The 23,710-nt window shown below is 46.4% G+C and overlaps 1 protein-coding gene across 2 annotated transcripts in view; it reads right to left on the bottom strand.

Annotated features, from left to right (window-relative positions):
- Positions 1-5,576: 5,576 nt before the first annotated feature.
- Lmln (leishmanolysin like peptidase) overlaps positions 5,577-23,710 on the bottom strand; it is a 57,208-nt gene continuing 39,074 nt past the window's right edge. The window contains exons 13-18 of one of the 2 annotated variants that reach the window (XR_009586957.1): positions 22,992-23,124; positions 19,846-20,005; positions 15,903-16,033; positions 12,004-12,214; positions 9,163-9,641; positions 5,577-8,991 (exon numbers count right to left, since the gene is read on the bottom strand). Coding sequence is in view for 1 of the 2 variants with exons in the window: in XM_021651543.2 (XP_021507218.1) it covers positions 9,541-9,641; positions 12,004-12,214; positions 15,903-16,033; positions 19,846-20,005; positions 22,992-23,124 (736 nt within the window). In the remaining variant the exon portion in view is untranslated. Of the gene's footprint in view, positions 9,642-12,003; positions 12,215-15,902; positions 16,034-19,845; positions 20,006-22,991; positions 23,125-23,710 lie in introns of both variants that reach the window. The other variant, XM_021651543.2, reaches the window with a different exon arrangement.

Raw genomic sequence — 23,710 nt, 5'->3', positions numbered from 1 at the left:
GTGGGCACAGGGCACAGTGCTGGTGGGCAGCGTGCTGCAGGAAGGAAGGTTGCCGTGTTTACTGAATCACTCTCCCACAGAGGGACATTTATAGTCTTGCTTGTAGTTCCTTTAATTTTTGCATAGTGGTCACAAACAGGAAGAATTAAAAATACAACAAAGATCTGGGTAGGGTGACTCATAATTCCAGCGTTCTTGAAGCTGAGAGAGAAGAATTGTCTCAAGATGGAGGTCAGCCAGCCAGGGGATGGGGGTGGAAGTTGAAAAAGAGAAAAGGAATAAAATAAGAAACTAAACACGAGGTAAAGAATAGTAGGAGAAGACATCTCCATACACACTTTTTCTTTTCTTTTTTTTCTTTTTCTTTTTGGAGACAGGGTTTCTCTGTGTAATAGCTCTGGCTGTCTTGGAACTCATTCTGTAGACAAGGCTGGCCTCAGATTCAGAGATCTGCCTGCCTCTGCCTCTGCTGGGATCACAGGCATGTGCCACCATGCCCAGCTAAAGATAATATTTTCAGAAACCTGTTTTAGGGCCAGCAAGATGGCTCAGTGGGTAAGGATGCTTGCGCCAAGCCTGATGATCTGGGTTTGATCCCCAGGAACCACATAGTAAAAAGTGAGAACCAAAAAGTTGTCCTCAGACCTTCACAGGGGTTCTCTCTCTCTCTCTCTCTCTCTCTCTCTCTCTCTCTCTCTCACACACACACACACAATAAAATGAGCCTATGTGAAAGAAAAGAAGGATTGAACTTAAAACACTGCTAGGAAAACTAGACCCAGAACAGTATGAACACAAGTTCCCAGTGTGTGTGTGTGTGTGTGTGTGAGAGAGAGAGAGAGACAGAGAGAGACAGAGAGAGAGAGAGAGAGAAAGAAAGTGCATGAGGGGAGCGGGAGCTGTATTAAATGTCTTACAAGGCCAACTGACTGATTAGACCATCTGCAGCTGTAGAGAACCGGAATGTTGTGAGTCAGCAGCCAAATTATCTTTGGATGTCTTTAGCCATTTATACACCTTCTGTGTTTGACCTATGGTCCTGTCACTGTCAGGTAAAACCCTTTTCAGATGTGCTAACAAGACCCCTTGGCTTCTACCAAGCAAAGTCTGAGAGTGCCATCAGATGGCCCCTGAAGCCCATGGTGTCTCCCCCTCCCTCTCCCCCCCCCCCCCCCCCGCTGTAACCCACCTACCTGGTGTTTCCATCAATGTGAAAACCGCCTTGATTTAGAACTCCCTTTGTTCTGGTACTGCACCTTCATTAAACCGTTACTATGGTAACACATGGTACTGGGGAGCAACCTGAATTCCTGTTCCCTGGCCACAGTCACTCATATTTGGCTCTACAATAAACAACCTTATTCCCTTTGAGGTAAGAGCTGTGTCTCTGTGTTAACGGTCAACACACCAAACCATCTCCTTTGCAAAAAGTTACACGATAAACCAACCTTCACTATTGCTTAGACTGTATTCCTGGCCGACAGAGTTTTCCCTCTTGGAGTCGGGAGCCCAGCCCTTTCATATTCTCTTCTGCATCTCACCTCACTTCTGAGGCAAAGTGTGTTACACACTCTGGGTGTGGCTGCTTCTCTGTTCTCAGTCGGCCTGGGTGCTTCAGCCTCTTCTCTCTGGAGACCCTGCCATGGTTTGCACCGGGAAGGTCCCCAAAGCAGCTTAGTCAGCAGCCTGGGCACTTCGGGGAAGTGGTGAGGTCACCGATGTGGCCATGGGGTCATGAAGTAAGAGGGAACTTGTGGAGACTCTGGTTGTGGAAACAGGATCCTAAGGTTGTGTACCCTGGGACTAAGTCCATCAGTGGGAAGGCAGCTCCTCTGCCTCAGTACAGGGCTACGGCCTATAGCCATCTCCCCACGCCAGGACAATCCTCCCCAACCATTACAGACCACTTACAAAGTCCTTCTCCTTAGCCTTCTTAAGTCTGCTGTGAGAACACAGGTAGGCACACACTCACTTAGACACAGCTTCACGTATTAGGAGACTGAAAATACATGATGAAACATGTAAGTCAAATTCCTGGACCGTTTTTTACAGTAGGGAGACCCTCATGAAGACATCCTAATTTAGAGACTCAAGTCATGCAAACAATTAGAGATTACAACCTAACATGCAAGGAAACGAGTTTCCTGTCTAGGAAGGCTGGCGTGGGTCCTCACGGGCTGCAAACTGACTGAACAATCCCCCGAGCTGGAAACGCCAATCAAACGTATGAAGTTCTTCCTGACAGTGGCGCCGGTCCAGCTATGAACAGCAGGGGTGCAATGGGCAATATCCAATGTCAGCCGGGCCTTCCCCTGGGCAGGCAGTCTGGAGGGGCTGTTCCAGGCCCCAGGAGCGTGGGGGCAGCTGAGGCAGGCACACCCACTGGCCTTTGTGGCTTCTCACCTGCACGGGTTTGCTCATCCGCAAATACGTCAGAATCTTCCCGTGAACGCCAGTGAGTGTGAGCGCGGCAGGGGCCTCTTCCATCTTCAACCTCTAGCACTTCCCAAATGCCAGTAGGAGAGACCTAAGGTGGGGAAATGATGAACTGTTTGGATGCCGCGATTGGGATAGTTTCAAATAAGGCGACGTCATAAAGCTGTTGAGTGCCTGATGCCTACTGAAACTGGGAAAAATATGTGGGCTGGTGGCACGAAGTGCTACTATCTATCGACTCTAAGATATAAAACATAATCTCGAGATGTAAAGGCAGGGGGCTGGAGAGATGGCTCAGTGGTTAAGAGCACTGTCTGCTCTTCCAGAGGAGCCAGGTTCATTTTCTGTTAACCCCAGTTCCAGGGGGTCTGACACCCTCACACAGACACACATTCAGGCAAGACAGCAGTGCACATGAAATAAGAATATGTAATTTTTTAGAAAAAAAAAAAAAAAAAGATACAAAGGCAGAAAATGGGTGGAGAGATGGCGCAGTGGTTAAGAGTGCTTCCTGCTCTTTCAGAGAATCAGAATTCGGTTGCCAAAACACAGGTCAGGCGGTTCACAACAACCTAGAACTTCACCTTTAGGGGATCCGACCCCTTCTTCCAGTCTGCGAGGGTACCCATAAACATGTATATACACACATAGATAGATAAGAAAAAGATCAAGGGAGAAGACATTTCTACATACATAAAATGAAAGGCCACTACTGATCGGCAGAACACCAGGACCCATATTTAGTGTTTTTGAGTTTTTAATCTACTGTGGCGGCATGTCAAGCAGGCATGTGGAGGTCATTCTACCCTATGGGTCTTGGGAAGCGAACGCAGGTTTTGGCAGTAGACCACTGCTCCATCTTGCTGGCCCCCGGGTCACATAATTAAAGGGCTCGATTTAGTCTGCACTGTTTTACCTTCGGGACGGTCTGGAATTTGTTATCTCTAACACGGCCTCTCAGGCACTGAGATTACAGGTGTGAGCCTCAGCTGACTGGACATTTGTGTGTGGCATGCACCAGTGTGTTCACGTCTCTGCATGTGCAACTGAGGCCAGAGGTAGAGGGCAGGTGTCTTCCTCCGTTTCTCTCCAGCTGTGTGTGTGTGTGCTGTGTGTGTGTGTTTGTGTGTGTGTGTGTGTGTGTGTGTAATACTCATGCCCCACTGAAGTGCAGGTGCCCAGAGGCCATTAGGGGCTTTGGAACCTCCGGAACTGGAGTGTACCCCTCTCCGTAACTGAGGTGCTGGGGACTGAACCTGGTCCTCTACAAGAGCAGCAAGTCTCTGAATGACCTCTCTAGCCGCCCCCTTAGTTTTAGGGAGCCTCTCACTGTAACCGGAGCTCCCCAGTTAGAGTAGCTGGCTGGGGAGCCCCCGAGATCCTCCTGTGTCTGCCTTCCCAACACTGGGGCTGCAGGGTTCTGACGCCATGCCCGATGTTATGTAGGTGCTGGGGTTCAAGCTCAGGCCCTCATGCTTGTACGGTGGATGTTCTGGTGAATGAGCCATATTCCTGGTCCCTTATTCTGAAAAATTTAAACCTGAGCCTGCAGTGACACCATAAAAGTTGACTCAAATTCCTTCATTAAAAAAAAAAAAATCACTGAGCTGGGCATGGTGGAGCATGTCTATAATCCCAATATTGAAGAGGTGGGGGTGGGAGGATCAGGAGTTCAAGGCCAGCTGTCCAAACAAAGCAAAATCCACGAGAAAGGCTGTGAAAAAAGAAAAAAAGTAAAATCTGTAACAGGGTTCCCCAAATGAGCTATACTATGACCACACCAAAAGGAGATGTAGACCAAACACTCTATGAACCTTTTTGTCAGGATGCTGAGCAAATATTACTAGAGTTATTTAAATACTTGAATTTATTCTTTGTACCCAGAGGTGCGTTAAAAAGAACCTAAATTTTATTATTAGCAGGGAATTCTCATATGGATCTGTAGCAGAAAATCAAGGGTATCGGTGAATGATGTTTATTATTAGCTTTATAGTTATTACGGCAGTATTATCTAACCCGCTATCACAACCAACAGAAGACACAGACACCCAATAGATTTTAGACCAGCCTTATTTCACCCGGGGCACGGCAGATATTAACCCTCCTTATCACTTTTAAGTCCCCATCCCAGGCCATCTGCTTTAATCCTTCCTATTCGGGCTCCCTCCCATCCATAATCCCAAAATACTAGCTCGTGTTCTTCATCTGAGCCATCCTCCATCCATGCTGACCTGGCCATGTGCTTCCTTCCACCCTAACCCATGACGGCCTTTTCTTCCTTCCTCCTCCTGACTTGTCTCCTTCTCCCAAAGCCCACGAACCGTAGCCTGCCACCTTCCATGCCTTGTCCAATTGTAGGCCTTCAGGGCTAATTGGGGAACATCCCTTCTCTTCTCCTGGGTACAGGGGACAGCTCAACACTAATAACAAGGCCATGGCAGGACAGTAAGCAGATGTCAAGGCACTGAGGTCAGCAATTGAACACATAGCACTGTACCAACCCCCAGCACAGAGCTCTGTTCAAAAACTCTAATCTGATCAGCTGCACAAGTGCTTGGCTCCAAGTGCATCCTGGAAAGGAAGGTTCAGGTCCCTGTGAGAAGGGTGCTTGCTCATACTCACCTGTGGGCTATCAGGAAGTCACTTGCCATGTCTAAGCCATGGTGTTTGCACTATGTGGTACCTGAATGTGCAGGATGGTCACAAAGAGAAGTTCCTAGGCCGCGGCAGAGACCACACTGTCCTTGGGATCTGCTTTCTCTCGGCTCGGCTCTTCAAGGGCAGTGCCCTGCAGCTTCACACAGGACCTGCCCATCCTGGATGGAGGACGACCTCACTCCCACATGAGGAAACGGAATTGTGGTTCACAGGGTGAATCTCCATCCTTCCCCAACAGAGTTCATGACTGTTTGTGTGCTTATCTAGGCTTTAAAAAGTTCACAGTTGGGGCAGGGGAAGATGGCGCAGTGGTTAAAAGCACCGTCTGCTCTTTCAAAGGACCCAGGTTCAATTCCCAGCACCCACATGGCAGCTCACAACTGTCTGTAAAGCCAGTTCCAGGGGATCTGACACCTTCACACTAATGCACATAAAATAAAAATTAAAAAAAAAAAAGTTCACGGTTTTAGGTCAAGACAGGCTGCAAGTTAGTTTTCATTTTTATTAAAGTTGTGTTTTTCTGAGGAATATATTACACTTCAGGTTCACCACCATAAATAAAGACTAATTTTAAAGTCTATTTTACTTATTAAAAATGTAAACATAAAAGAAATCCTTCCCCAGTCCCAGTCTAATTAAAAAGAAAAAAACAAAACAAAAAGGAAAAAAAAACCCAAAAGAATACAAACCCTCCTTTCCAGTTCAACCCTTTGTTCAGAATGGGCAGCATTGGCTTCAGCCAAAGATGTCAGTCCTCCTGTGCTGGGGGCAAAGGTCACAGCGGGGAGAACCGTGCCCACCAAGAAGCTGGCTGTGAGTCTTTGGAGATATCTGCAGGGGCTACTCAGCTGTCTTAGGAGACTGGCTCTCCTCTCTTCGTAAGTCCACAGCTGGGCAGGGCATGGAACACAGTGAAGGCTGGAGACTCCAAGAGGTTGCGCAGGGCCAGCAGGGACGGAGTCCTCACCAAGTGTCAGTCATGGGGCTTTCGAGTATGACCAAGCATCACTGCTTTATACATGGCCGCAATTGGTAAATTTTCTTTTTTTGTGTGTTGGGGGTGGGTGGGTAGGGAGGATTAAGACAGTGTCTCTCTCTGCAGCCCAGCTAGTCTTAAAATCAAAATCCTCCTGCCGCTGTCTCCTGAGTGCTGGGATTACAGGCACGGTCGCCATGCCTGGCTCAATCTGTAAGTCTAATGTTGCAGAGAACGCTGATAACATTTCACGAAATACTCTGATATACTTATCTTCCTAAGACTATTTACAACCCATACAATTATGCTATATCTTTAAATCTCATTAAACTCTAAGCCAACTTAGGCTGAAAACTAATGCTAAGCATAATTCATAACATTTTTAGAATGCCCATTTGGTCTTAAAAATATAAGAAGCCTATAGGAAAGATAGAAGGATTATGGAAGGATGTTTTGCAGGAGAAAGTTGGAGGAGTGACACATAGATTACTAAACACTGTTCAGCTCCCTTCCTGCCCCTATTCATGGCTCCTCACATGGCTTTGCTTCCTTCCTGTAAATTCTGAGAAAACCTGAGACAGGTCCCTTGGTATGATTGACACCTAGGACCTTAAAACACAATGACCTGTTTGAACTCAACACCGAGGTAGCCAGTTTTTTAAATAAACACTTGACCTTTCTGATTCAGGAAGGGACTCGTCTACTGTCCCCAGATCAGCTGTCCCCATTTCACTTCTACACGGAGCACCCTGCTTGGTTCCTTCTGTGGGCCACTGGTTTTGTCCTTGCGATGCGAAAGGGCTGAGCTGCCACAGAACACGAGCATGAAGGCTGCTTCAAATTCTACAGCTAATTCTGCGTGGGGATCTCAGCCTGCAGAAGCCGTTTCTTTGTTGCTATATTCTAAGTGAGGGTCTTACCGGCTGAGGGACCGTCTAAGTCTTGCTGAGGACACTATGTGGGATCAGAGAGAAGCGACCTCACTGAAGAGGGAGGGACAGGGCAGTGAAGCTAACTGCAGTGTAACTCTCAGGAGTTCCGGGTTTCTGCACCCGGGCTGCGCTAAGTTTCACGTTTGTGCAGAGAAAACACTGGGACGTCACATTCCAAGCTTAATAAATATATATACAAAAAAAGTTGTCTGTAACTTTTTCTCCGGAAAGTGCAAATATAATTATACTAATTAAAAAATAAAGCAAAAATATATTTCAAGTATAAAAAGCACCATGCTTGGAAATGATACTACCTAAATGGCATTACTGTACAACAGTCAAAATGTCGCCAAACTATCACTGACCTCAATACACTCCACTGTTATTTTTGGTGAAATTACACGTTTTGGAGGATGACTCATAAGTCGTCCTGAAGGTTTGATGTGTATTTCTTTCTTTTTCTTTTGTTTATCTCACTAGTGAACCCTGGCTGGTCTGGAACTTGCTTTGTCGATCAGGCTGGCCTTACTGAGATATCCACTGGCCTCTGTCCCCCCAGTGCTAGGACTAACAGCACGTGCCACCAGGCCCAGCATGCTGTCTAGGTCTTTAAAAACGCGCTCAGGCTCACTTTTCTCAGACCTTGTGCACCTTGAAGGCCTCGGGACGCTGGCAAAGCACAGAGTGCAGATCCGCAGACCAGGACTTCTCTTTAGCCGAAGCTGGCTGAGTTTAGGGGCCTCAGCTTCGCACAAGGGTGAATGCCTCCAACTTACACTGCATGCAGGGACACGTCAAATCGCGCCTTTAAAGCGAAGGCGGAGCCCCGGCACCCGAGGCCCACGCTGCTGCAGAGCCGCGGTTAGCTGCCGCTAGCGCTCGGGGCCGTGGTGTTTTGCTCCTAACGTAACTCCTTTCCATTCTCTACTCCCCAGACAGGGTTTCATGTGGCCAATACTGCCTTCAAATTTAAATTCCCAAGGTGGCCTAGCCGTCCTCCTGCCTCTACTTCGCAAGTGCTGGGCCTACAGGCCACCATGCTCTGCTTTACTGGTACAATTTCCTAAACAGAGCACTTAATAACTATATGCTGAATGGCACAGAGGGAGGAGGAGGAGTGTGTCTGAATGCTAAGTTTTGTTATAAAGGTGGTTTTACATTTATTTGTGTGTGTGTGTGTGTGTGTGTGTGTGTGTGTGGACAACTTTCAGGAGCTGTTAGCCCCTTTCTTCTTCCATGAGGTCTGCAGGAACCAGACTCAGGACATTAGGCTTGGTGGCAAGTGCCTTTACCGACTGAGCCATCTCGCTGGTCCTAAAAGCCTGTTTGTAACACTACAGTAGCTGACTATCTTTAGGGAGAAAAACGGGACGTCGCTCCTCATTAGACAATTTCAAAGTTTCGTTCCTGTTAGGTTGGTGAGCACTGGTAGGGGAGCAGAACTGCTTCAGAGAATCCACGCGGCACACGGCTGTCAAACACGGGAGGAAACGGGCGTTTAAACAGAGGTGCTCTTCCAACTTCTTCCAAAGAGTCGAGGACGGGCCTGTGGGCAGGCTTGACACCAAGCCTACACGTCACTGTTAGAAAGCAATTCAGATCACCTTGTCTTAACTTGAGTTTTTCTTCTTGTCCGTGAAACAACTTTCCAATATTAGCAGTTCTTCTGTAGCAGCCCAGTCTGCCTGAAAGTAACTGCACGCCTGTCCACGCCTGAACTTGAGAATTTACACAGGCCAGAAAGGGTCAGTTGAGTTTTGGTGGATTATAGCTGTTCTGAATCTTACCTGAAGCACACAGTCACGGGTCCTTCTGTTTGCGCGAACTCAGGCTCTTCCTGCGAGCGAGCTGTCCTTCACACTCTCCTACGCTTTTCCAAGCCGCTACGAAACGAATGAGGAATGCAGGTGGGCACTGAGCTCAGGCGGAGACGGCTGGGCGCCGAGGGCTAACGACACAGTGACAACAGTTCAGCGACCGGCCACACGGCTGGTGGGAAAGGCAAACACGGTCAGGTCAGATGCTATAGCAACTAGGACCTGCCAGGGAGCATGATGGCCTGAGTGGGCCGTGTCCAGGCATTCACTGAAAATGTGTGCAACGGTGATGGGAGATCCAGAATCCCAAGGACCATTTCTGTACTTGGGGTCCTCAACTTACACTCTGGAGTGGTCCATCAGCTTTTCTCTGAGCGGCCTTGGTGCTCCCGGGGCTTTCTGTTAATGCAAATGCTGAGGTATGTGACCGTGGCGAATCCCACCACTGCCCTTCGTTCAAAGGAGAACTGCCAGGAGAAACTAAGGCGCCTCGGGCACTTGTTCTTCGTCTCCACGCGCCGAGGTGGCTGTGTGGCCGATGAGGGGTGACCGCCATGGAGCCAGGCTTCACAGCCGTCCTGCACTGCCAAGCCGGAGTCGGGAATGCCACCTCTGCCATCCGGACCATCTCCATGGGCTGGCACTCTCCCGGGTTCTGTTTTGTGCTTTGTTCATGAGAACATGACACAACTGTCACTTTTGTGAACTCACTTTCCCATTCCTAGTGCCAGGCACACAGAAGAAATCCAGCCAGCAGGGGAAACAAATTGCCCAGGAGGAGCCAAAGCGTGACCACCAGGCTAGACGAACAGGAGCAGAGATCTGAGATAGAAAACAGAACAGGCCGGTGTTCGGGGTTAGACAGGTGAGCAGAGGATTATAAGAAGGTGAGCCTGGGCCACCTTTAGAGAGTGGGGTGGGGAGCGCCTAGAGCTACTGCTCAGTGGTAGAGCACGCCTGTGCCCCATTAACAGGACATGGTGCGCACGCCTGTAATTCAAGCACTCCAGAGGCAAGGGGATCGTTATGAATTTGAGGACAACCTGGTCAACACAGAAAGTTCTAGGCCACCCGGGTGACACAGGGAGACCCTGGGTGGGCCCTGTCTTTCACTCAGTTCTCTGCTGCTTCTCGCCCATGCACAGGCAGCCATTCTCTTGGGTTTTTTCCTTCCCAGTGTATCTCCTGTGTGAGGTTTGTTGTGTGGTGTGACTCAGTGGTATTCCCTGGCTTCCGACTGCCACGATACCTTTTCCCCCACAGTTTAACACTTAACAGAAAATTTACCTGTAACCTGAACCAGGCCCTCTACTTTTAAATAGACCATGGTGGGCTGGAGAGATGGCCCAGTGGTTAGGAGCACTGGCTGCTCTTTCAGAGGACCCAGGTTCAATTCCCAGAACATACAGGGCAGCTCACAACTGTTTCTAACTCCAGTTCCTGCGGACCCAACACCCTCACACAGACAAAACCACCAATGCGCATTAAAAAAAAAAAAAAAAAAAGACTCTAAAGCATGAGGGGATTGGGGGCAGCCCAGAGATAGTGGTGCACACCTTTAATCCCAGCACTTGTGAGGCAGAGGCAGGCAATCTCTGAGTTCCAGGTCAGCCTGGTCTAGGCCAGCCAGGGCTACACAGAAAAACTCAGTGAAATGAAAATAAAATAAAATGCAAATGAAAATAAAAAATTAAATAGACAATGTACCTGCATTTAACTGTCATTAAAAAATATTGACAGTTGGGAAAAAATGTCATAATATTTTTATTGTTAATATTTTAAAATGTTAAATCGCTATCGGATCGCTCAGACTATAACGCCACTTTAAGGAGTCATGAGCTCTGGATCAGTGCTCAGTGTGAACGCTCTCGGGGAAGAGCCTTCTGAATCCAGCCCTCTCCGGCCTCCTCTTGGCTCTAGAGCAAGTCCTGGAATGTATTGTCTTAACATCAGTTGTCTCAGTCTCACGGAACGAATACAAGAGATGAGCATCCTTAACCCGAAGACCTAAAATCCAAAATACTCCAAAATCCAAAGGGTCTTGGGGTCAGACATGACCCCACTTGACCTGATCAAAACACAGGCACACCCAAAATACTGTATGAAATTCCCATCAGGGCATGTGTATAAAGCATATATAAATGTCGGTACATTTTGTGGTTTTTAGATTTAGGTCTCATCCCAAAAGACAGCTCAGTAGTATACGCAAATATTCCAAAATTGTAAAACCCCCGAGTCCCAAAACAATTCTGTTTCCAGATGCTTTAGGTGAGGGCCATCAGAGTGCTCGGAGCTCTGCCACCGAGTCCTCTGTGCCTAGAGCCGCCTCATCCTTACAAGCCACTGTCTTTCTCATTTTGTATGTGCGTTTGAGTCTCATGCGCTCGTCTCATGCGCTCGTCTCCTCTTTGTGAGGAGCTTTTGTGAGCTGTGAGTGCAGAGACAAGTTCATGTGTGCACCCATAGGGGTGTACATGGAAGCCAGGGGCTGAGTTTCCTCTCCTTTTGTCCTCTGCGGCATGCTTCTGAGACATGGTCTCTCGGGAACCTGTAGCTCACTGACTGGCTAGGCTGGCAAGCAGGGAGCCCCCAGGATCTTCCTGACCCTGATGCAGAGTGCTGGGACTGGAACCACAGGCAAGCACCACCATGCCTCGCTTTATATGTAGGTCCTCGGGATTCGAACTCAGGCCCTCGTGCTTTCAAAGCAAGTATTTTACCCATTGACCCGTCTTCCTGACCTGTTTTTGAGAATCTCACCTGATTATAACTAAGATATATTTAGTTTCCTTTTGTATTTGATAAGCAGAATGTTGTTCACTCTTAGTGAGAGGGTTACCAGGCCCTCCACACAGAGCCCTTCCTCAGCCTGGCTGTGGCGCAGAGGTGCGGCTTCCCAGCTTCGGGTTTCTAACAACAACAGGAAACAGGATTTTTCTAGAGAACCTTGAATCATAGGGAAAAAAACAGGTGGTGGTGGTAACACACACCATTAATCCCAGCAGGCGGATGTCTGTTGAGTTCAGGCCAGCCTGGTCTACGGAGTGAGTTTCAGGACAGCCAGGGCTACACAGAGACAGTCTGCCTGAGGGGTTTGGCCTGCTCCAGAGGCCACCTTTCAGTATCGTGTAAGGCACAACTCACTTTGCTTTCCCTCATCTCTCCAATCCTATGGAGTACTCACCCAGAGGAAGGGCTCTGCTCAGGTTGGCCGCTGGAGGGTCGGTCTCTGGTGGGCACTGCTCGCAGAAGTCCCAGCAGGAAGGGCACAGCAGGTTTCCATTGTGAATCCAGCCATTCATCTGAATGCGGACAGGAAGGACCTGCCCAGCCCGGCTACATAGATATGAAGTGTCTTGAACCCAAACCTTCAGACCTTGAGGAGAACAAGAAACCTTCAAGCAGGGAAAACAAAATTAAGTCAGTAAAAGTCTTGGATGAATGGGAAAGTTTACAAAAATGGGTGCCGGGAAGACAGATGAGTCAGTAAAGAGTGTGGCGTGCCAGCATGAAGACTTGAGATCGGATTCCTAGCACCCACATCTAAAGTGTGGGGCACTTCTTCAACGCCAGGCTGGAGAAGGTGGACACAGGTCGCTCCTGGGGGCTCACTGGCCAGCCAGTCTAGCTCAATCCAGCAAGACTAGCTGGATCTCGAAAACTTGAGGATTAATGACCCTATCTCAAAAAACAGGCGAAGCAGCCTCTGAGGATGACACCTGAAGTTATCCCTGGGCCTTCACACACAGACACAACCCCACGGACACGTGTGCACACACAGGGACACATACACACATATAAAAAATAACTAAAACTGTTTGATAACAAGCACACTTTGGGATGTGGCCATAGCCTCAACTCGCATAATATTACGGTATTTAGGTTCAAAAGAATCATACTTGGTGGAAATAGGTTCCCCCTCCCCATTCTCTAAGATTTATTTATGTGTCTCTGTGTGCATGTGTGTGTGTATATATGTCACATGTGTGTTGGTGCCTACAGGGGCAGAGGAAGGCATTGACTGGGTCCTCTGGAACTGGAGTTACAGGCAGTTGTGGGCCACCTGACATGGGTGCTGGGAACTGAACTCGGGTCCATTGGAAGAGCAGAGAGCACCGGTAACTGCTGAGCCATCTCTGCGGCCCTGTGGTTGTAGCTCTTACAGTCTGAGCTATAAACCTGCGTCCTGTGCTGGCTCTGCGTCCTGGTCTGCTGAGAAGTGGCAAGGAGCGCCCATCGCACACTCCCACTGTCCTTCCCCGCTTTGATGGGCCAGATCCTCCCGAACGATGTGTTGTTTTTAAATCAAATCCCAGACATTCGATTTTACCAATCAAGACTCAGGAGCCAGATGCTGGGCTGAAAGCTTTCCACCTCAGAGGCAGAGAAAGTGCCCAGCTGACCATCCTACTCAGCTGACTCCCAGAAGGAAAAAGCCCTTCTCCTTCAGATGTCCTAAAAACCTTCAAACTGAAGGTCCTTCTGTGAAAGGAGCTTCTATTTGCCTGCTTGAGCTGTTGTCGGGGAGGCTTGCTGCCTGTCTGCTAACCTACGCCTAGTCTGCAAGCCTCTGGCCTCCGTACCTAGGTCTAGAGCGTTTTCAGTCTCTGAGACTTACGGCTGAATAAGCTCACCCTTTTTTTTCTTTTTCTTACTGAGCTCAGCTGGCTGGTTCATCTCAGCTGTTCTGGCTCAAATGCTTCTCCCAGCTTATTTATTCAATCTGGCTTTTCTCTCAGCCCCTAAATTGCTCTGCTTGGCCTCCAACCAACTCAAGCAATCTGCTCTAACCTCCTGGCTTCCCTGGCTCATTCCATCTTCACTTGAGTTCTCAGCAACTTGTCTATGACTGTCCTAGTAAAACTGCCTCCTCCTCTCTGCACTGCCCCATAAGTAGCTTCCCTTTCCTCTCTCTTCTCGTGAGAGTTGGGCAAATCTGTCAAGTCTTTCTCTGATTCGTCACTGTTTCTGCCACTCAATTTCAAACATGGGTGCTTCCTCTACAAACTAATTTAATCTTCATTGTTTGGGATTAAGGGAATGTACCACCACACCTGGACATAAGCTTTTCTTTACCTGAAACTTGCTCTCTACCAGGCTGGCCTTGAACTCAGATCTGTCTCCTGGGTTAAAGGTGTGTTTGTATTCCACACAGACCTAAAAGGTCTTTGGATGTGATCTCTTGCCAGAACAGCCATGTTGTGAGTTAAAATTTCTCTGTATCTTCCCCCTCTGTTTAATTTCAAGTTAAAGGTAAAGAAAAGCTTATATCCAGGAGATCCAACAAAAAAGGGGAGCAGGGGATGTCCAGGATGGGAAGGAATCACGGTGCACCACATTGGTCCTCATTTACAGCATCGTGGTCATGTAAACACTGTATGTATCTGTCCAAATTACCAGTAGGAGGAGGGAGAGTTCTCACCTCCATTAGTGTGCCTTCCCAGAGGCTTCACACTCAATTCCTAGCTGTTTAGTCGTTCTCTGCGCTTGCGTTGTTTGTCTGATAGAGAAGCAACATGTGGTCTTGTAGTTTTGGAAGAAGACAAATTTTACTCTACCTAGTTGTGTGTAATTTAAAGGGTATCACTTTCATAGCCGGGTGTGGTGGTATACACCTGTAATCGCAGCACTTAAAGGATTAGGAGTTCAAGGTATTTGTTAGCTACATGGCCAGGATGAGGCCAGCCTGGCCCTGTTTCTTAGGTCCACTTGATTGGAATACCTTTTTCTACCCTATCACCATTAGACAGTATCTCTCTTTTGTAGTGAGAGACGTTTCTTGGAGACAGAAAACAGATGGTTGCTCCTTTTAATCCAAACTAGTAGTCTTTATCTTTTGATTGGAAAATTGAAGCCATTAGATTTCAGAGCTACTTAAAAGTTACATGTTGATTCTTGCCATTTTGTTGGTCTGGCAGTGTTTGGTTCGATATATGTAAACCCGTAAGTGTTATATATTTCACAAAAGAACTCAAGTACAGATCGCATGCATATCTAGGTAGGCACAGAAAAGGTTTTGACAAAATCCAATGATCCCTTTATGTTAAAGTCCTGAAGAAACACGAAATAGGAGGAACACACCTCAGCATAATAAAGCCTGTCCACGACGGCCCTAACAAGAAAAATCTTACTCTGCCTCTAAATCAGGCGCAAGACAACGGCATCCAATGGTCTCCACTCCCACTCAGTACTGGAAAGCTTGGCCAGAACAAGGCAAGAGAAACAAATGGAGGGGATAGAAACAGGAAAGAAGGAAGCCAGAGTGTCTGTTTGTAGATGACACAATTTTATACCTAGAAATTCTAGCAGGGAACCCAGAGGCCTCATAAACAAGTTACAGGGTCTGAAGTCGACATACAAAAACCGGCAGCCTTCTTGCACCCAGGGTCAGACACACTAAAAAGGAAACCAGGGAAACAATTCCGCTCACAGCAGCCTAGACCGCCACGGAAGCCCCGGAATGAGCAGCACATCATCCGGCGTGTGTGCCTGCTGTAACCTTTCCTTTGTTATGGTGCTGGAGAGCAACCTCAGGTCCCCGAGTGCACAAGGCAAACACGCTCTCACGGAGCTGCACCCCAGCTCCCACTATAAACATTCTGACAAAAAACTGTACGTTACCGCCTTACAAAGTAAAATTTGTTCAAGGACTAAATTACATATTTGCCATTATTTCTTTACGATTTATGCACAGAAGCAAAACGAAAGAATCCATTAATAAATAACAATTTTGCTTTTATTTATTTATTTGGAGACAGGGATTCACTATGTAGCCCTGGCTTGGCCTGGAACTTGCTCTGTAGACCAGGCTGGATTTGAACTCACAGAGATCCACCTGCCTTTGCCTCCTGAGTACTGGGATTAAAAATGTGTGTTACCATGCCTGCCTGGCCCAAGTTATGTATATTCCAAACAGAGGGTTAAGAACAATTTCTCTCAAAGAAATGGCAGCATTTTTACAAACCACAGCACTCAAAACCCAAGTAAGTGAAAGGAATGAGCAGTAAATCAATTATAATCTCAGATATGAAAACGCATGAAATAAAATTACACATTTGGACAGTGGCTGAACCGGTGGCTTACCTGGTAGCACCCACTCCCCCAGTCTGGGTAACTGAGTTTCCTCTCGCACTGTTCCATGACAAACGCTGACTTCTGAAGCAGACAGACTGACTGTGGACCATATTTCTCTGCACCGTAGTTCTTAAACATCTCTGAAAGAAACACACACAGTCCTTTCTCACACCGGCTACTTGTACCAAGAACAAGAAATGAGGCATTCTATTCATGATTAAACGCGGTTCTGAGGTCACAAAGACAGGAGGATTGCAAACTTGAGGCTAGTCTGGGTTATAGGAGACCCTGTCTTTAACAAGACCAGCATAAAAGTGGGTTTAAAAACCCAACATGTTTAGCTTCCTTAGGTGTACAGATTTTAGTATGTTCATCCTGTATTATATGTCTAATATCCACTTATGAGTGAGTATATACCCTGTGTGTTTTTCTGCTTCTGGGATAACTCACTCAGGATGATCGTTTCCAGTTCCCACCATTTACCTGCAAATTTCATGATTTCCTTAGCAATTTAGCTAAGTAATATTCCATTGTATAGATATACCACAATTTCTGTATCCATTCCTCAACTGAGGGACATCTGGGCTGTTTCTAGCTTCTGGCTATTACAAATAAAGCTGCCACAAACTTGGTTGAGCAGATGTCCTTGTTGTATACTTGAGCATCTTTTGGATGTATGCCTAGGAGTGGTATAGCTGGATCTTGAGGAAGCGCTATTCCTAATTGTCTGAGAAAGCGCCAGATTTATTTCCAAAGTGGTTGTACAAGTTTAAATTCCCACCAGCAGTGGAGGAAGGTTTCCCTTTCTCCACATCCTCTCCAGCATGTATTGTCACTTGAGTTTTTCATCTTAGCCATTCTGATGGGTGTAAGGTGAAATCTCAGGGTCATTTTGATTTGTATTTCCCTGAAGACTAAGGACGTTGAACATTTCTTTAGGTGTGTCTCTGCCATTTGATATTCCTCTATTGAGAATTCTCTGTTTAGCTCTGTACCCCATTTTTTTAAGGAGGACTCTGGCTAAGATGCTCAATCCCCATTTAGAAAGGTAAAGAGGATGGAAATCAGAGGAGGGAGAAAACACAGGAGCCTACCACAGAGGGGCTCTGAAAGGCTCTATCTATCCTGCAGGGTATCGAGGCAGATGCTGAGACTCATAGTCAAACTTTGGGCAGAGTGCAGGGAATCTTATAAAAGAAGGGGGAGATAATAAGACCTGGAGAGGACAGGAGCTCCACTGGGGACAGGGACTGTCTCTGACATGAATTTGGTGGCTGACTCTCTGATCACCTCCCCCTGATTGGGGAGCAGCCTTACCAGGCCACAGAGGAAGACAGTGCAGCCAGTCCTGATGAGACCTAATAGACTAGGATCAGAGGGAAAGGGAGGAAAACCTCCCCTATCATTGGGCTGGGGGAGGGGCACAGGTGGGGAAGAGGGAGTGTGTGTCTGGCATGTGGTTGGCTGAGCATACCATGGTGCATGTGTGAAGGTCAGGGGACAGCTCTGCAGACTTGTTCTCTCCTTGCATTTTCATGTGGGTGTCAGGACTCAAACTCAGGTCACCAGGCTTGTACAGCAAGTGCTTTTACCTGCTGAATCATTTTGCCTGCCTGAGTTTCATGTTTTTTCAAAATAGAGAGTTTAAGTAGCCCACTCTGAAATAGTATATAGAAGTATTTGATTCTCTGTAAGTTTTTTTTTAAATATCAATTTTATGAGCTACGAAGAAAAATGAAAAACAGCAAAATCAAATCCCATGTAGCTCTTACCTATGGATTTCAAGCCTTTGAAAGAATAATAAACAGTGTGCAAGCAGGGTTCAGCAAACTATAATCCACACTAAACCCTGAGATCCCGTTTGTTTCACAGCCTGCAGCTTTTCACACTGTAGAGAGCAAAGCACGGTTGCAAAGCCTGAAATATTCATATTTTTAGAAAATGGTGTTGAGCCTAGCTCTAAAACAATGCTGTGGTCTTTCCACCCAATCTCCACAGGCAGTCTGTGTGTTCCTTTCACGCCAGCAAGGCTCTGCTGGGCTGTTTCACCATCAGTGCTTAGTGTGTGTCTGCGTCGGGTGAGTGACAGGGAAAGTGGCTGCAGAGATTCTGGGAAGCATGCCAGGCTGAGGCACAAGTGGCAGCTCCCAGCTCTACTCCAGGTACCGCCAAGCCCTCTGCCCTCTTAAAGTATGGTCAATAGACTATTCAAAGAAAATGAAAAAGAATAAGTGGTAAAAACACCATAGAGGTTTACAATTTAAATGAGCTAATCTGTAACAAAGAAGGAATAAGATGGAAAGGGGATAATCAAGTTAATTTTTTAAGAGGGTAAAACCAATTGTTTTTCCTGCTTGCTGTTATATATGTGTGTATACATATATGTATGTGTGTGTATATGCATATGTGTATGGGTGTTTTGGCTGCATGTATGTCTATTGACCATGGAAATGCCTGCCTGGTACCCGAAAAGGCCAGAAGTGGGTGTCTGGTGCTCTGGAATAGGAGTTTCAGACAGTTGTAAGCTGCAACTCAGATGCTGAGAATTGAACCTGACTTCTGTGGAAGAGCAGCTGGTGCTCTTAACCCCTAATCTCTGTCCTGGTTTTTGAGCCAGGGTCTCACTCTGTAGCCACGGTAGCCTTAAACTCTAATCTTCTCACCTAAGCCTGCAAAGTGCTAGGAATATAAGCACAAGCCACCAGCACAGCTAATTACTGCTTTTTTTTTTTTTTTTAAACAGCATATCAGACGTGAGAATATATATTTGGTTAGTAGGAACTGTAATGATGGTACCGTCTACTGCTTTGGAGTCCTAGCGTTATGTATTAAAGGAAATGGATGGTATGGCACTATTTCTTTCCGGCTGTGGGATGCAGCATTATCCCGGATCTGCAGAGATCACAGTGGAAAAACAGGCTCCCTAACGTGCTCCAATAAAAAGAGGAGGAGCCCTGCTGGGTCTTGCACCAACTGACTGCACCATTTTGGATCTGTTGATCTTCCTTATGTGTCCCATAAAGATTTCTGAGAAAGGAAATTGTACGGAATGCCCTCTGCAGTGCAGACGTAACGAGAGCGTGTGCTTTCGTCTACGCACATCTTCAAGTGTCTGACAGCGCTCCGCACTTCCTATGGAATTCTTTTCTTCCCCCTGTTCTTATTTTTCATGCTCTTTTTTAATTTTTGGTTTTGTGAGACTGGGTTTCTCTATGCACCCCTTGTTGTCCTGCAACTTGCTCTATAGACCAGGCTGACCTTGAACTCGCCTGCCTCCGCCTCCTGAGTGCTGGGATTAAAGCTGTGTCCCACCACTGCCCAGCTGCCTTCTGGCTGTTTTTAAAAAGTTATTTTTATTATTTTAAAATGTGTATATATGTGTATTTGTGTGTGGTTATATGAACCTAAGTGTAGGGGCCTATGGGGTCCTGAAGAGGGAGTAAGATCCCCTGAAGACAGAACAAGCAGGTGGGAGTTGCCTGCTAGGAATTGAGCTCAGGTCCTCTGCAAGAATCGTGGGTGGTCTTAACTTCTGAGCCATCTCTCCATTTAATTTTTGTAATAACTTATAGAGAAATCAAGTAACAGACAAAAGTTAAGTAATTTTACAAAGACAGACAACAGGAGACACTTACTCAAAGTCATTTGGCTATGGGACTGTTTGCTTAACAACTATTTTGTATTGGTAATAGGAACTGTATGATGCAGGCCGGGTGGTGGCGGCGCACGCATTTAATCCCAGCACTCGGGAGGCAGAGGCAAGTGGATCTGAGTTCGAGGCCAGCCTGGTCTACAGAGTGAGTTCCAGGATAGCCAGAACTACACAGAGAAACCTTGCCTCAATAAACAAACAAAAAAACCCAGAAAATCAAACACACAACAAAACAACAACAACAAAAAGAAAAACAACATTATACAATGCACTTACCCTTCACGTCACTAGATCACTAACCTGGTTGGTTCTCCAGTATTCTACAGTCCGAGCTGCGCTGGTATTCGCCACTCAAATGCCAGCTGAATTCTTGACTGAAGGGGCAATAGTCAGCGATTTCTACTGACCCCCCATAGTAAGGCAAATCCTCTGCGGATATTCCGCTGAGCTCATCGAAGTACTGCAAAGAAATCACAGGAGGCGAGAAGAGTAAGAGCCGCTCTGTCATGTCAAAACATGACCACAGACAATGACAGCACCCTGCCAGTGCTGGGCGCCATGAAATGGTAGTGCAGTGTTCTCCACAGGCCGTACAATAAAGATGGTCTCATACACCGCACAGCGGATCTGCAGGGTGCCACAGCCTTAGCAATAAGCGGTAAGATAATTAAGTACCTCTTAAGATGATGCATTTGATTGTTTTAGAAGGAAGACAAGACTAACACCCAAAACGTTTTTATTCTTTAGCATCAAGTATCAACTCAGGGTATCTTTGGATTGCATTGTGTTACAATGTTTGGTCTTTAAAATCGCTGTCTAGGCTGGGCAGGGTGGTGCACACCTTTAGCCCCAATACCTGAGAGGCAGAGGCAAGTGGATCTCTGTGAATTAGAGGCCAGCCTGTTCTACAATGTGAGTTCCAGAACAGCCAGGGCTATGTAGAGGGTCCCCGTCTCAAAAAAGAAAACAAAACATTTGCTCTCTGAATTGCTGATTTGAGTTTCATAAAACTAGTAAAGGAATTTTGGCTTGGGGTTGGCTCAGAATTTCCAACAATTTTGGAAATGACCATAAACATACTTTAGCCATTTTGTACTACGTATTTATGTGAAATGGTATTTATAAAGTAAAAAATATTGATAATTCTGGAAAACACTGACAATGCTCTGTGTCCTACAGCAAAGATTTAACTATTTATGTGAAAATAAGCCTGCACATCTACCTCATTAATATGCATATTTGCTTTGTCTTTAATAAGAGGTAAAAGTATATGCATAGCAAAGATAAAAAAACGCACTAAAACAGAGCCATGTGTGGTGGTACATTCCTTTAATCCCAGCACTTGGATGATAGAGACAGGTGTTATGTAATAAGTTCCAGGACGGTGAGGACTGTATAGTGAGACCTTGACTCACAAACAAATGGCACAAAAAACAGAAAGAAGAAGAGGGCTGTTATAATGTAAAGCTAATGCATAAAGTGAAATCTTTTTAAAAAAAGATTTATTTTTTTATTATGTATACAATGTTTTGCCTGCATGCCAGAAGAGGGCACTAGTTCTCATTATAGATGGTTGGGAGCCCCCATTTGGTTGCTGGGAATTGAACTCAGAACCTCTGGAAGAGGTCTCAAGTGCTCTTAACCACTGAGCCACCTCTCCAGCCCAAGTGGAGACATTTTCAATATGAAATACTAGGCACAATGGACTGTGTTGTAACCCTCACTCCCTTTTTGGGGAGGCCGAGTCATGAGACCTACTGGAGTTCAGAAGTTTGGGGCCATCCATGTAACACAGCAAAAATAATAAACATAGAAAAAGTATAAGCAATCTTTTATTTTTTTAAAGATTTATTTATTTATTATTTATACAGTGTTCTGCCTGTATGTATGCCTACACACCGGAAGAGGGCACCAGCTCTCACTATAGCTGGTTATGAGCCACCATGTGGTTGCTGGGAATTGAACTCAAGACTTCTGGAAGAGCAGACAGTGCTCTTAACCTCTGAGCCATCTCTCCAGCCCTCATAAGCAATCTTAAAAAAAAAAAACAAAACTTGAAAAAATTAAAGCTATTTATCTGAAACAGTCTGAATACCAAGGGAGCAAGGAGCCAAGTATATTGCAAAGGTCTCACATTGTTCCAGCAAGGCTACTGACTGTAAATCCTAACACTGGCAGACAGAGAAGGAAGGACTGACTGACTTAGGGGTCAGCCTGGGCGACAGATCACCCTGCCTGGAAAAATAAAACACTCTTTATGCTAACATCCTGCTTTGCCACTGCTGTACTCAGTGAGGTCGAGTGCAAGCTGGAACCTCACAACTGAGCAGACGTCACTGCAATTAACTGCTGAGACACTATGTCTCACTAAGGGTTCTTTTGTGAGTGGCGAAGGGAGCTCAAGGACTTTAGAGACCACGAACAGGATTTGATTGGCTGCTGTTTGTGACGGGGTCTCGCGCCTAGGAGTGCCACACCTGGGTCCAGATGAGGGAATGAAGGTCAGCCAGAGACTCAGACTGGATACATGGAGCCATTTTAGCCACCTTTTATTTTTAGAAGAGATTTATTTATTTACTTATTTTGGGTTCAAGGATTTTGTATGTAAGTGTACAGTGTGTGCACTCCATGTCGACAGAGGGCAGGCAGTCTGCTGGAGCTCTGGTATGGAGTTACAGAGAGCAGTGAGCCACCACGTGGGTGCTGGGGATGGGACCCAGGTCCTCTCAAGAGCAGCTGTGTTAAGACCTGTGCCCTCCTCCGTCTGCTAGGTAGCTGGATCAGAGTAACTAAATTATTCTCTTTTAAGATTTTTGCTTTCTGAATAAATGAGAGAAATTTAAAGAAGGAGGCGTTAGCAATAATTAGAAAGCAGAAGATCAGATTAGAAGCTGGGGAGGCAGTTTAGTGGCCAAAGCACTTTCTGGTAGACACGAGAACCAGTGTCCGATACTCGGGATCCATGCAGATGGTGCAGGGGAAGCCCAGTGATCCCACTGCTGGGGAGATGGGTCAGGATCCTGGAGTTCGTGTGGCCACTGTCCCAAGGCACAGCTAGGTGTTGTGTGACTGATGAGCAGCACATTAGCCTTGAAGAAAAGAGGGTTCTGCAAGGCGTGTCTTTCTTTTTCTAACATAGAGAACTCACAGGAATGTACACCATAAAAAATTTAAGAGATTTACTTTTTGTTTGTTTTTTTTGTGTTTGTTTTTTGAGACAGGGTTTCTCTGTGTAGCCCTGGCTGTCCTGGACTTACTTTGTAGACCAGGCTGGCCTTGAACTCATAGATATCCGACTGCCTCTTGCCTCCCTGAGTGCTGGGATCACAGGTGTATGCCACTGCACCCGGCTGATTTACTTTTTAAATTAAAACAGAGAGTCCTTTTTAAAAAGTCAATTCTTGAAGCTGTGCTGGGAACTGGTGTTACCTGGGAACTGGTGTTACCTGGTACTCTGGCGGTAACGGGTTAGGGAACCTCTGCAGGTTGCACACAGCCACGGCTCTCTGGTCCTGTCTGCACGTCAGCTGTAGGGGGTTACTCCTGAGCGTGTCGCAGTACGGGCTTGGCACCTGCCTCCTGCGCACGAGAAAGGCAAGCTGCTGTCATTCTATGCTCCATGGCAACGGCCTGCTAAATGGAGGGTCTGCACATCTCGGCATCACATTCGAAAGAAAGTATTACAGGTCCATTAGAGAGACTGTCTTTTCGGCTATAATCCCCAGTTTAACAGGTTATAGTAAATTTCTAATCAAGTTATCAAGAGTTTCCCCAGAGTAGAGGGATGCTGAACATAGATGTGGAAGATTCATCTAGATACTAAGAGCATTATTACACCTTATTAAAGAAAATTCCATTAAACCTTTCTGCACCCTCATCACTAAAATCCAGTTCTGTAGGTCCACAGTCTGAATGAGCTCAATTACTGTGGGGACATTTTTAAAATATAAAAGGATGACGTCTCATTTCTCCTTCATGGCAGACGGAACAGCTGCATTTTTCTCTCTTCTTCATTTGAAGTTCAACTGCAGTCTGCTGGAGCCCTGGCACTGGAGTTACAGTGAACCAACAAAAGCAAAAGACGTGGAAAAGGAGAGAGCAGAGTGCAGGCTAAGAGTGTAGTTAGGGCCTCAGGGTTAGGGCACTGGCAGAGTTGCTCTGCAGC

Source organism: Meriones unguiculatus, chromosome 17, assembly GCF_030254825.1.
Source record: "Meriones unguiculatus strain TT.TT164.6M chromosome 17, Bangor_MerUng_6.1, whole genome shotgun sequence".
NCBI lineage: Eukaryota > Metazoa > Chordata > Mammalia > Rodentia > Muridae > Meriones > Meriones unguiculatus.
This window is presented reverse-complemented; position numbering and strand designations above follow the sequence as displayed.